Raw genomic sequence first — 13,981 nt, forward strand, 5'->3', positions numbered from 1 at the left:
TCATATTTCACAATATAGACGCTACCTCTGATTATGTGTACCGCGGTCCCATCGGCCGATGTGGGCAAAATGAGAGTCTGTGAAATTGGCGTAGTTAGGTCCTGTTGAATAGACGAGAGGGAGCTGAATTGTGAATTATAAAGTGTTATGAGCAAGAGGGAATAATTCACATGTGTTTATATATGTGTGCGTGCGCGGCTCATGTGTACTGTATGTATGTGTGTGTGTATGCAAATGGAGGCAGATGCTCTTTTCCGCCCATCAGGAAAAGCAATCTGCAGTGTCTCAGGCAGGTGAAGTGCTCTGATGTTCTATTTAAAAGCCGGGGTCACTTTTCTCATCTCCGCCGCAAATTAGAGACGTGACCTTACCGCTCCCTATCGCTCCAACTCTTTCCCTCTCCTCTTCTGATCCTCCACGCGTCATAATTGTGCACAGAGAGACACGCGGTGTGAACAGGTAATATACACAAACAAAAAGCACCCTTTGTGTTATGGTGCCGCATCAAAACAATATTACTTGACCTCTGAAGCACTGTAATCAAATAAAGGCGAGTCCCGGGTTTGAGGTGCAAGTGGTGATCGTATCGGAGCTCACCTTCATTAAACTATGAATCACCTCATCAAAACAGTGCTAATGTTCACTCATCTCTCTTGGGTTTTAAGTTGTGTTCATGTATTCACGTGTGCTATTTTTAATAATAATGCAGCACACTGGCTGGATATAATACTGTAAGATGTTCAATTCAGCCAAATTACTTCTTATATAATAAATAATTTGTCCCTTATTTCTAGCCGTATTTGCAATGTAGATTTTACTGATGTTTGTCATTTGTAAAGTCTGTAAGCATCACGAGGCCCACATCAAGTCAGAAAAAAATTTGGGTAATTTGGGTTAACTGACTCTTTAAAGCTGCAGACGGTCCCGTCTTGCTTCATACTAATAACATTACCTTTTATTTCTTTGCTAAATTAACCTCATAGCTAATTAGCTGCTAAATCATTTGTTTAGGCCAAATGAGTTGACTCTTTTGTAACTTTGTCTGTCACCAAGTAAACAAATTTAAACAACCTGATAATCAAACTTTACTATGAATCTAATATTTGTTTTAAGCCAGTTCCCAGTCCTCCTAGATTCTAGCATGGGAGCTACCTTCACTACGAGGTATCCGACTCAGCTGCAGAGCCTTTATTGTGGTGATGTTGTACGCCACATTGTCATGAATACAGATCACTCTTCCTCTGAAGATTCCTGACACCTGTAGTTTGATCAGCAGCACCTGTTGTTTGGCTGCCGACAGATGGGAGAGTGGAGTTGTGGAAAAAAAACAAAACAAAACAGTGAACGAGTCTGTTATCAGGCCTTACCAGGTGAGGGTGGCTGGATCTTGACCTGCTTCCTGCTGTCCCCTCCAGCCATGCTGCTGCTGCCACTGCTGCTGCTGTCTGCCGGCGGCTCCTCTCCCCTCTCCATCTTACACTCGTAGGCAAACAGATACTGGATGTACTGCTTCTTGAGCGAGCTGGCGGAGGTGCTGGATGTGCCCACGTTCAGGGTGGTGGACAGCTCGCGCCACTTCTTGTTCTTGTTTACCTGAGTGGTTGAGGGTCGGGGGGGAAGACAAGACATTTAATAAGTCAAATTGTGCTCATGTCCTCTCTCTCTATATAGTAATGTATCCCAGTAGCAACAGCCACACACTTGTCATTTTGCCTGGAGTATGGTAGACCGCAGCCTGCTGAATTTAATCAAAATAATCAATTCCATGGCTGTGCACTTAATGTTTTTGTACTTACTACAACCACAGAGTTGTAGGTCACTCTGTGTATTGCACATGCTTTTCACATTGCTGTTTTTAATCTAGCAGCAAAATAAAGGACCGCATTATATGACCAAAAGTATGTGGACATCCCTGACCACACACTTTTAATCTGGTTCCAATTATGGAAAATCCTAATACTACAACATTCAATAATAGTTCAGACAACAGTGCACTTCCAGTTTTGCGGGATGGTCATTTCCTGTTTCAACACGACAATGTCTAATATTTCTATGACGCCCATGTCTATAATGCATTATAAACATGCTTATAAGATAAAATAAGATAATCCATTTTTAGTCCCACAGCAGGCACATCTGCAGGATTACAGCAGCAAAGGGGGACGATGCAAACAAAAAGAGGCATCACTAAAAAACGATATAATGAATAAGCAAGTAAACAATAAAGATATAATAAGTAAGTAAACAGTAAAAAACAAGATATAAAAAATAGACTGAATGAGTGGTTGAGTTCACATTAATAATCATAATTATAGTTACAAACACTCATAAATATCCATAATGCTTTTTAACACTAATCACAACACATTATAAAGCATTTTATAATGACTTATTCGTCTTAAGTATCATAACACTTCATAATTGCTGGTCACTCACTGACTCTTTTTTTTTGCAAGAATCATAGTGTATTATAATTCCCATAGTTGTAATACATTATAATGTTTTTTTTATAAAGCATTATAATGTGATTATAAGTTACTGTAAGTGTTCCCTGTTTGCTTTAAGTGAAAAAATATCATTAAATCTATGCAAGAACAACACACAAAACGTTGTAAAATTATTTTTTACTTTACTTAAAGCAAACAATGACCATTTACAGTAATTTAAAATCCCATTATAACAGTGATTATAATGCATTCTAAAAAGATTATATGATCTTAATCCTCATCTTATAAGTCATTATTAAATGCTTTATAATGTGTTATGATTATTGGTATAAAGCATTATGGATATTTATGAGTGCTCATAACTATGATTCTACAGTGCTATAAGTACATTATAATGTATTATAGGTATGTTTATAATAGATTATAGACATGGGCGTAACATAAAGTGTTACAAAAAATGATTTTCCAGATTTTGGTGTCGAAGAACTTGACTGGCCTGCACAGAGCGCTGACCTCAACCCCGTTCGACACCGAGCTAGGCCTTAATTCCCCACATCAGTGGCCGACCTCACTGATGCTATTGTGGCTAAATGGGAACAATGCCCACGGCTTTGGAATAAGATGTGTTATGTTTGCGTGTCCACATACTTTAGTGGTTTCCTGTAAATCTTGCCACCATTAGTATGTAAAGCTTTACATGTACATGTGTATCATATGTGGGTTGACACACATGGAGTTTTCTCAGAACTCAAGTGTTGTGTTATTTTCAGGAATACGGGTTCCCCAAGATTTATATCATTCTCTTGAGTACATCTCTCAACATTTACAAGCTCGCCATATGCCCTGCTGCTTCAGTGCACATTGCTGGAGAATATTAAATAGCCGAGGCACAAGGGCAGAATGATATGAGTTTCCTGTATATATACTCTCCTCAGAATACTTTTTTGAACTGTGTAATCTGTGTGTTATCTCTTCGTTGTCTCAGTACCTGTACTCTGTGCAATGACAGTAAAGTTTAATGTAATCCAACATTATCCCTAAACTTTACCATGGCGAGGCCTCCGATCTCCCGGACAGCTATGTAGAGCTTCCAGAGGTCCAGCGGTTTCTTGCCCACAGCGGGAAGCTGGGTGACGGGCGTACCCCTCTCATCCATGAAGGTCAGGTATCGCTCCACCCAGCCCCGCCTCTCCGGCTCCACACCCAGCTCAAACAGCCGCGTGATTCGCTCCCCACTGAGGGCGGAGGAGTTCGGGTTGGCTTTCTGGCAAGAGATGCAGAGAAGAAAAAAAGAAGAAAAGTTGGCTTATAGTAATGGAAATGTGACCTTTTATATGCTACTTTCAAGTTAATATCTATTTTTTGGAATATTGAAGGCACAGTGTGTAGGATTTGGCGGCAACTAGTGGTGTGGTTGCAGATTGCAATCGAGTACCCCTTTCGCTCACTCCTCCTTTTCCAAGACTGTTGTAACGTGAGCCGCAGAGTGCAAAACCGGGGTAACGCCGTTTACTTCGTTCAGAGGCCTTCCTTACCATAATAACACTACTTTAGTCAGACGGCGGCTGGTGGTACCACGCGTTTGCACAATGCGGCTCACGTTACCGCAGTTTCACAAGCGTGTCGGAGAACTACGGTGGCCTTCAGGTAACATAAAAACGTGAAAGGCTCTCTCTAGAGCCAGTGTTTGGTTTGTCTGTCTTGTCTGGGCTACTGTAGAAACATGGCGGACTCCGTAAATAGGACCTGCTCCCTATGTAGATATTAAGGTCTCATTCTAAGCTAACGAAAACAGAAGGACTCTTAGTTTTAGGTAATTATACACTAATGAAAATATAGTTATGAAGATCATATTCCATTTCTTTTAATAGATCCCCCAAAATACTACACATTGTTCGTTTAATAAATGCTATAATATATGTGGTAGACTATATAAGCACCATATTAAAGCTGTATTTCTTTTCATTCCTCTCGACACATAATTCACACAACTTTACAAATGCTAATTTGGGGAATTCATGCACAGCATACAGTATACTCTGCATTCTAGTATATATAGTGTATTCTGCAGTTTATATTTCTTTGCTGTATCCTATTTTTCTGTTTTCTGCTACAACAACCCACTCTCCCCACAAGGATCATTAAAGTTTCATCCCATATTTACACGTCCTGAAGTAGGCCCTTGGTTGAATGACCAAACAAAAAATAAACACTTCTTTGGAGCGTTTTGTTCAGTGTGCAGCCTGTGTTTACTTCAAAGTTCATTCACAGCACAGTCATATCCCTCAAGTTCACATTGGTGGACAAAGTTTAATCTCTCACAGCCGTGTCTGGCTTCAGTCCAGGTTTAAAAAGACTTCTGTGGTCTGAGAACCAGGTTTTGATCATGTAATTACACGATAATCCTTCAGTCATACATGAATCAATCAAACTAACAGCTTATACTGACATTATTGTGCATAAAGGGAAATTAATTTAGTTTCACTGATCGTCAAGTTGCTTGGTTTGGTTTATATGTTCATGTAATTCCTGGATTTATTCAGTAAAAGCACACATGCAATAGTGTTAGAGCTTCTGGTGCTTACAGGACTGGCGGGGGTCTTGAGGGGCCAGGGGGGGCTGCTGATGCTGTCGCTGTCGTCTCCGTGGTAGGAGGACAGGCTGGCTGGGCTGGGGGAGAGGGGGGAGGGCACGGGCAGGGCACCGCCTGGCGTGGCTGGCTGCGACACACACTGCTGGGAGCTGCTGTTGCTGTTATTGTTGCTGTTATTGTTGCTGTAGCCGTCCTGTAGCTGGTGAGGACAGAGAGAGAGAGAAGTATAAAAGCATCCATCATCCACCTCCTCACTATCAGTAGAGCACAATGGTGTGTTCTACTATTGTCCACACAACAACGGTGAGGTCATAGCTCAAGTTTGTAATGGTAGATAACCCAAAATGAGTCAATGTGTGTGTGTGTGTGCACGGACATATGGACAAGTGTGTGTGTTTGTGTTGTAATGCAAAAGTTTGTATCCAGAGGTGGAAAGTACATAAAGTACATATAGTGCATCAAGTACTGTGCTTTAGTACACTTTTAAGGTGCTTTCACTCCACTGGGGTATTTAAAATGTATACATCTTGTACCTCTCTACATTTTAAAAGGGGGATATTTTACTTTTTACTCCATTACATTTATTTGACAGCTATAGTCACTAATTACTTTAGGTTACAAATTTGATGCTATGTTTTCGATTTTTAATACTTTACATAGTCTTATATACCCAACACTATATAAAGTAGTAAAATTAGCTCCATCTTATCCAGCTACAATTTTAAAATTGTGCTTACATCTTAAAGCATCGTAATAATACACATAATAAGAGGCAATCCTGCAAAATTTTTACTGTACCTGTAATTTAGTATTTTTTTTACATTGGGATATTGCTGTTTTTATGCAAGTAAAGTAACTAAATACTATTTCCTTTGCTGTTTGTGCCTAAGTGGGTCGTGAATTATTTTGTATAGGCTGTATGTATAAGTGTTGGAAGAAGTACTCAGATATTTTACTTAAGTGAAAGTAGCAATACAACAATGTAGGAATACTCTGCTACAAGTTAAAGTCCTGCGCTCCATTTTTGATTTAAGCAAAAGTACAAAAGTATCAGCATCAAAAATTAAAAGTACTCATTATACAGAATGTCCCATTTCAGAATAATATATATGATATTATTACATTCTAATTATTCATGCATTAATGTGTAAGCATCACTTTAATGATGAGTGTGGTAACGGCGGTGCTCGTTTTAAGTACTTTTTTATACCGCTGGGTAGTTTAGTATATGATAATATATCATGAATTATTTGTTGACTATATTCTGTATGAAGAATCTGAATCTATAAAGAACTACTAACTATAGCTGTCAGACAAATGTAGGCAAGTAAAAAGTATACATTTTCCCTGTGAAATGTACTGTAGTGGAGTAGAAGTTTAAAGGTGCAGTAAGTAGGATTTAGTGGCATCTAGTGGTGTGGTTGCAGATTGCAACCAACTGAAAACCCCTCCGCTCACCCATAACTTTCCAAGCGTGTCGGAAACTACGGTGGCCTTCAGGTAACGTAAAAACACGAAAGGCTCTCTCTGGAGCCAGTGTTTGGTTTGTCCATTCTGGGCTACTGTAGAAACATGGCAGAGCAACGTGGCAGACTCCTATGTAGATATGAAGGGCTCATTCTAAGCTAATAATTATGAATATTATATTCCATTCCTACCATTAGATCCCCTGAAATGTTACACACTGGTCGTTTAAAGTAGCATAACATGTAATTACTCAAGCAAAGTACAAGTGCCTTAAAATGGTACTTAAGTGTAAGTGCATGTATGTATTTAGTTACTTTCCTACTTTAAAGTACAGTAAGTGTGTGAAAGATTTTGCATGTCCTTCTGCTACTCTGTCTTTGTCTACATGCATAAATGCATGTGTTTGCATGCCAGAGACATAGAATGCATGCAGATCAGTATGTATTAGTCTTCTATATGTGTGTGTGTGTGTGTGTGCTCCACTTTGTGTAAATCACTCCATGTTAGCTCACATCAATGTGTGTGAGTCTAGTCCTTCAGTCAGTGCATGTGTGCGCGTGCGTGTGTGTGTATGTGTGTGAAAGAGACTGCGAAAGAGGGAACAACAGCTTGACAAGTGCTTCTGGTCTGTGTACAGAATGCTCATGTCAGCAAAACCTTATCTTTCTCCCTCTCCCCATCTCTCTCTCTCTCTCTTCCTCACTCTCCTCCTCTCTCTCTTGGCAGACAGATCATCTCTTTTGGGAGCACTGGGGGTCTTTCTGGCTGCTCCGACTGCCTTAAATAATTCAAAAGGCCCTACTACCGTAATCAGCAAAAGAAAAGACAGGGATTTGGAGGGAAAAGACGTGTAGTGGATGTGATGGAGGCGTGCGAGTGTGTTTGTGCATGTCTCTGTGTGTGTGTGTGTGAGAGAGAGGGGCTGTTAAGCAAAAACAAGGGGAGGGGGTAGAAAAGAGCAAAGAGCAGAGTTCTGTTGTTGCTGAGCTGAGCCAAGCCGAGCTGCAATTGTAGGGCAAAATGAGAAGTCAGCATTGTGTATTGGGACGTGTGTGTGTGTGTGTATGTGTGTGAGGCACTGAGGAAGTAGTGTTTAGGAGAAGGATGCTGCATATGTGTGTGTGGCTTACTGGAAAGGCCAAAGTGTGGCTTCTTGTCTTTTTGCTAAATAAAATAAATGAAGGAATATGCATGTGTTGTGTGTGTGTGTATTATGCACTGTATTTCTGTGTTACGTTTGAACGTGTGTACATTGCATGTGTGTACTGCAGATGCCGAGCCCTCTCTTTCTTTCTGAGTCTCTCCCTCTCTCTCTTTTTTTGCAACTCGGGCTGCCAAAACATCAGCAAGAAAAGAGTGCTGGGGGCAAAAACAAAGCGAGGAAAACATTAGGAATGGTAAATGTTAAACAAATCATTAAATATGGCGAGAAAACAACAAGAGAAACAGCCCACTGTGCTGAGGCAGCATATGCTGATCAGATTTGGTTTGCTTCATTAGGGGAGCGAGATCAAAAAAACAAAACAAAACAAAAAACGAGAGGGAAGAGAGGGAATTGCAGAGAGAGAGATGGCGAGAGGAAAAAAGGTCAAGGAGGTACCTTTGGTTTGTGAGGCTCGTTGGCGGGGCCGCTGTCGTCTTTTACGTCCGTTTTTGCTTTCCCGTCTGCGCTCATCATCCCGTCTCCCGACATTCCCATGGCTCCTACAGCAAGAATGAGGAAACATTTACTAAAAAAGTATTTGTGCTGAAATCTTCACAAAATAGCTGAGAGACTGAATGAAAAACATTTAGTGAGAGATATATCTGTGAACAGGTAAGCCTTATCCTTTGGCAGAGTGTTTGAACCGGTGCGGCCCCTCAGGTCCTCTGGCATGAGTCTGTTAGTAGTTCCAAAGTGCAGGACCAAAACCTTTGGTGAGGCAGCTTTTAGCCATTATGCTCCGAGCCGCTGGAACAGTCTGCCTGAGGATTTGAGAGCTGCTGGAAGTGTTGAAATCCTTAAACGTAAACTTAAAACTTACCTATTCAGCCAGGCCAATGATTAAGATTGGTTATTATTTTATTCACTTATTTTATTGTCTTTAAGATGTATATTTTTATTCTATTTTATTGCTTTTTCATTAATCACTTATTTTATTCTATTTAATTTGTATAATTTTATTCTATTTGATTGTTATTTTATTAATCACTTATTTTATTCTATTTAATTTGTATAATTTTATTGTTATTTTATTAATCACCTATTTTATTGTATTAAACTTGTATAATTTTATTATATTTTATACTTTATAATCTAGTTTTTACTTCACATTGTTTTACTACTGTTACTGTTATTATATCTTTTAATTTAATTTAATTAAATTTTTATCATAGTATGGTCTCAAATGATTGTTTTTGTCTTTTTTGTTGTTTTCACGGTTCACACTTGTTCTGTCTTACATTCGGCTTGTCAGTCATCTGTGAAGATGTTTGAACTGCAATAACCTGAATGAAAGGTGCAATACAAATAAAGTTTGATTGATTGATAAATATTATAAATATATAAAATAAAACAGCTTTGTCCCAACAAGTATTCTTTCACCACAATGGAATGAAGAGGTGTACTTGCCATGTTTTTGTATTACAGTCGATTCAATATGATTTAACTCCCTAAAATGAACGATGCCCTCTTTTGTGTGCACTGAAAGCTGCTTGATAATAGTTTGTATAATGTCACAGACAAAGTCAGACATTTCTTTTTGTGTCCTCAAGGCCCCTCTAAAATCTGTCCAGCCATTCATCTCCAAGGGAAACTCGTGAAAGCAACATATAAAAAGACTGCTGCTTAAGGAAGACATAGACAGAGAATAAGATAAGGCTCCACTAAAAGCGAGCCAGTGTGCTCTTTCAACCTTGCCGGCTGCACATCCTCAGTTTGAGAGAAACCGTGGACGTTCTCACATATTCAAAGTGGCAACAGAATGGGAAGAATAGCATTCAAGACATGTTTGGCTGACGGAGAGACTTGTTTCTGTTTTCAAAGACATTTGTGTACCTTCATGAGGTTTCTAATTGAAGAAGAGCTGAACTCCTTAAAGACTACTTTTCATAGTGCCAGCTGCATATTTCTTATTAACAGAAAGAAGGGGTCCTTGAATACAAGGCTCCCCTCTTTATTTCTCCCTTGTGTGCTGCGGCACGGTGGGAAAACTAATGGCTTTTTACCGTGCCCAGGGGAAAACCAGATGAGTTTTTGAGGAACCTTGGCGCTCTAATTCGTTTGAAGTTTTCCAAATGTCACGCATTCTGATATTTGCGTTTAAATAAAAGGTGCCTTTCGCTTTTTGGGAGCCACGGCACTCTCCGAGGTGCGTTTAGCAACAATGCAGCGGGGTGAAGGGCTGAAAGAAAACGGGATGCACCACATTAATCTTTGCTCACTGGAGGGCCAGCTCTACAGGAGAAGTAAGAGCTCAGAAAGTAACTCTTGATTTCTTAGCCTTTTACTATCTTTTGCCCCTTTTAGTCCGCTCTCTCTCTGTCTCTGAATGATGATGGGGTCATTTTAAACCTTCGTATATATAATATCTATATAGCGGGCTGTAGGAGGCTGACAGCTTGTATGAATGGGCTCATCTATGAAGGGAAATTGAGATAATCTACACAAGTTATCTCCCTTTTCAGATATATGCTTTCCAAAGTTTGGGGTGATTTAAAAGCTGACATTTGTATTGCTAATGTTGGAACCTCTATGTAAGTATTCAACGACCATTACTCTGCTGGTTGGCATTTAGCTAGTGTACCTGAAGGCGGCATATTGTAGGCTGGACCTTGTGCGTTGTTGCCCATGGCTGAGCTGTTGTTTCCCGTTGGCTGGCTGTAGGGGACGGTGGTCGCCATGGTGCTCGCCTGGCTGATGCCGGGGCCTTGATAGCTGCCCTGCCTACCACAGAAAGAGGAGAAAGATGTTAGTAGAAGTGGTGGAGACGAATCCAGTTTGTAATGACAGGCTGTGGAGAGATAAGTGGGTCACAGCCAAAGCTGCAGAAGAACAGAAGTCATACAAAGATGATATTTGGCAGTCTGTCACTGCCATACTGCTTTATTGTTGTAGTAAAAACCCGAGCAGCATGTATATCTGAAAGTCACAATGAAAGCACAGTACACAACATATCCCTGATCAAACAAACAGCTCTTCCAAAAGATTGAAGATGAGCACGCAGCATCAGAGACGAAAAACTCTCCCATCCTCTCTTTGCTCTTCTCTTCTACAGCCCCCTCCCCTCTCTGCTTCCCCCCTCTTCCGCTCCCACAAGTCATAATTTAACTAATTAAGGTGTGCTTTTGGAGAGGATCATGTTATTTGTTGCTATGGTGACAGCAGAAGTCAATCCCGCTCAATCTCCCTCCCTGAGCCTCACTTCCCTCTCTCTCTCTCTCTCTCAGGCGGCTCATCACATGGTGTTGCAAGTGACATCAGAGGGGCTTATCTGCAACCTGCTGAATGCTAGCCACCCATGTGTGTGTGTGTGTGTGTGTGTGTGTGAGATTGAAGGCAACGTCTATCATTGCATGCCAGGCAGGCCAAAGCCAGTGACACAGGGGCTGAAAGGGAACACCGTGTTTGGAACAATTTGGTCTATCTCCTGCTGTCTCAAGATTATCTCCTGGACAACCATATAAAAGAAGATTGGTAGAAAAAGAGGGGAGACAGACGGAGAGAAAAAAGAACATGTGAGACAAAGAGAGACAGAGAGGCCTAAAAGATTGAACAAATAAAGAGAGGAAAGGTGGAAGACTGAGAATGCAGGATGAAACAAAACTAGAAAGGAAGAGGAGAGGTGGGAAGGGGCAGACAACTGAGGAAGTGAAATGGTAGTTAAGGAAGAAAAGGATGGAAGGAAAGCAGGAAGGAAGGACGACATCAGAGGGACAATGTTGGGCAACGAGAGACCACAAGGAGGAGTATTTGGCCCAAAATGCAACAGCGTCTTTACGTGGACGAAAAGAAAAATTCTATCCGGATTTATGTCAGTCAATTCCCTCCTAACTGGCATCTCTCTCTCTTTCACACACTCACACAGACACATAGTGTAATACCTCATGTTGGAACCGATACACATAGCCTAAGAGGAGGGATTGGCTTGGTAAACCTCCCCATAATCTCATCTCACAGATGTAATTAGTCATAGAGCACGGCTGATGATACATATGTAATCCCTCTATGGGGGCCGAGGTGCACATGGGAGCTCCATGGCAAAGAAACAAGCTCACACCAAATCCACGCTTATCTGGCCCCATTTCCCTATAATGGGGGGAAATATAGACTTCTTCGTTGCTGCCTACGTGATCCCTAAAAAAAGCTTTGTGTGAGTCAAGACGCGGAAATAAATATACCTTTTGATCGCCGCAACTTCTCTCTCAAGTGAAAACGTATGCTGCGTGCAAAACTCCCACAAAAGAGGGCGCCGATAAGCCGGCGAGGAAAAAATAAGTTTAGAAAATGCCCGCGAACCTCATTTATCCATACCGTAAAAGAACGCCCCTCACCCACCTCAAGCAATATAAGCAGAAGCTCTCATGTGAATGGTGAAACATCCAAATCAACAACAACAACAACAGTGGTTGGAGGTTTTCGACTGTGGCGCTCTCCCATTATGACTAATTCATGTCATAAAAAAGCCCATTAGAAAGCACTTGATGGAGGCATTGCACAGCGTTTAATCACACTTAATATATGCATGTGCCGCTATTGGGGGGGGTGAGAAAAAAGAAAACGGCACAGCGCATCTATCTTGCTCTCAGGCACCTTTGTGCCGGGGAAAAAAAACAAAACATCCTGAGAGAGAAAGAGTGAGTGAAGGAAGAGAGAGATGGATATGGAAGGAGAGGAAGAAAAGAAGAAGGGAAAGAGAGAAGGAGGAAGGGAAATTAAGGCGAGAAGAAGCCTGAGTGGTGTGTGTATGTGTCCCTGGTGGACCGATGGAGGGCGTATCTTCAGCTCAGGGCCCCAGAGCTGGAGGTAATCGCTGTTCCATGAGACTGAGCCGAGGGAACACACTCTCAACACACACACACACACACACACACACACACACACACACACACACACTCTCAAACACACCACACACAGACATAGAAACATCTATCCTAACACCCATCAGGCCAGTGCACTCTCAGTTTGTTGTTTAGGAGTGGCCTGAGGAGAGAGAGACAGATAGAAACAGTGCAGCGAAACTCTACCGTCTCTCAGAGTTTTCTGTTTCTTTTTAAAGAAAAGTTAATTTTGACACAACATTACAGGGAAGATTCTGCTTTGGTACTTTGGTTTGTCGGCCTGTCCGGACATCAGTAGGGCAGAAAAGTTAAAAGAAAGACCATTGAAATGCATTAAAAAAGCTATATTTTTTTTTACAGTCGTGTCTAGTGTCTAGTCTAACTGTGAAATCTGATCCATACTTGCCAACCCTCACGATTTTCCCGAGCGACTCCCATTTTTCATTGCCCTCTCCCGGTCTTCCCCATTTTTAAGGTCTCAAGGTTGGCAAGTATGATCTGATCTGAGATCTGCAAAAACTCCTGCGAGACTCGCTGCCCCGGCAACCTATCCTAACCTTAACCATTCGAGGTCAATGCCTAACCTTAACAATCTCACGAGAGTGTCCCCTGTTTCCGGGCTCCCTTCTAGCCACTACCTTTTTTTTTTACCACTTGTCAGTGACAATATTTTATTGTTTTTCCATTCATTCTATCTAAATGCTCTACCCTGCTGTCCTTCACTCTCTCCATTGTTTTTCCCTAATTCTACACACACTCTCACGCACACACGCACACACACACACACACACACACACACACACACACACACACACACACACACACACACACACACACACACACACAGAGCCATCTCTCTCCTTTTGCTATTCAGTCCACATGTGTGAAGGGCATCGCAGAAGGCCACTTTTGCACCGTGGGCAGAGAGTGTGTGTGTGTGTGTGTCAGTGTGTGTTTGAGCGTGTCCTTGTGTTCATGCGCGGGGTGGGCGCCGTTGCCAAGGGGATGCCATGGTTACGAGGTGCCAGCCAACCAGCTGACGGTGTCTCTCTAGAAGTGGCAGCGCCTTTGTCCTTCATTCGTGGTGACAGGCCGCGCTGATGCCTCCCAGCGCTGCTAACTGGACGAGACAGCAGAAGCGCTGGGACCGCAGAGAGTGTGTGTGATGGCTGAGCGTCCCTCCCTATCGATCCCTCTGCTTTGTGTATGTGTGTGAAAGTGTGTGTAGAAGAAAGTGGGAGGAAAAAAAGGAGCCAGAGAGAGGCTGCTGGATGGAAGGATGGAGTGGATCGGCTGGAGGCCATGAATTATATATGGACCCAATCTGTTCTCAGGGCAGCTTGGGCTCATAGCTCCTCCAAACTCCTGACTCAACTCACCACACATACACACACGCGCACACACAAACACGTACACAGAGGGGGGGCCAGAATAA

General features: G+C 41.8%; 1 protein-coding gene across 6 annotated transcripts in view; it reads right to left on the minus strand.

Moving 5' to 3' along the window:
• Positions 1-13,981, minus strand: part of LOC141752062 (AT-rich interactive domain-containing protein 1B-like) — a 235,278-nt gene that overhangs the window by 14,552 nt on the left and 206,745 nt on the right. For all 6 annotated transcript variants that reach the window (XM_074609864.1, XM_074609863.1, XM_074609860.1 and 3 more), the window contains 5 exons: positions 10,293-10,432; positions 8,108-8,211; positions 5,033-5,239; positions 3,496-3,711; positions 1,368-1,593 (listed from right to left, as the gene is read on the minus strand). In XM_074609864.1, the coding sequence (XP_074465965.1) occupies positions 1,368-1,593; positions 3,496-3,711; positions 5,033-5,239; positions 8,108-8,211; positions 10,293-10,432 (893 nt within the window). The remainder of the gene's footprint in view (positions 1-1,367; positions 1,594-3,495; positions 3,712-5,032; positions 5,240-8,107; positions 8,212-10,292; positions 10,433-13,981) is intronic.

The sequence above is a fragment of the Sebastes fasciatus genome, chromosome 15 (genome assembly GCF_043250625.1).
Source record: "Sebastes fasciatus isolate fSebFas1 chromosome 15, fSebFas1.pri, whole genome shotgun sequence".
In the NCBI taxonomy this organism is placed as follows: Eukaryota; Metazoa; Chordata; class Actinopteri; order Perciformes; family Sebastidae; genus Sebastes; species Sebastes fasciatus.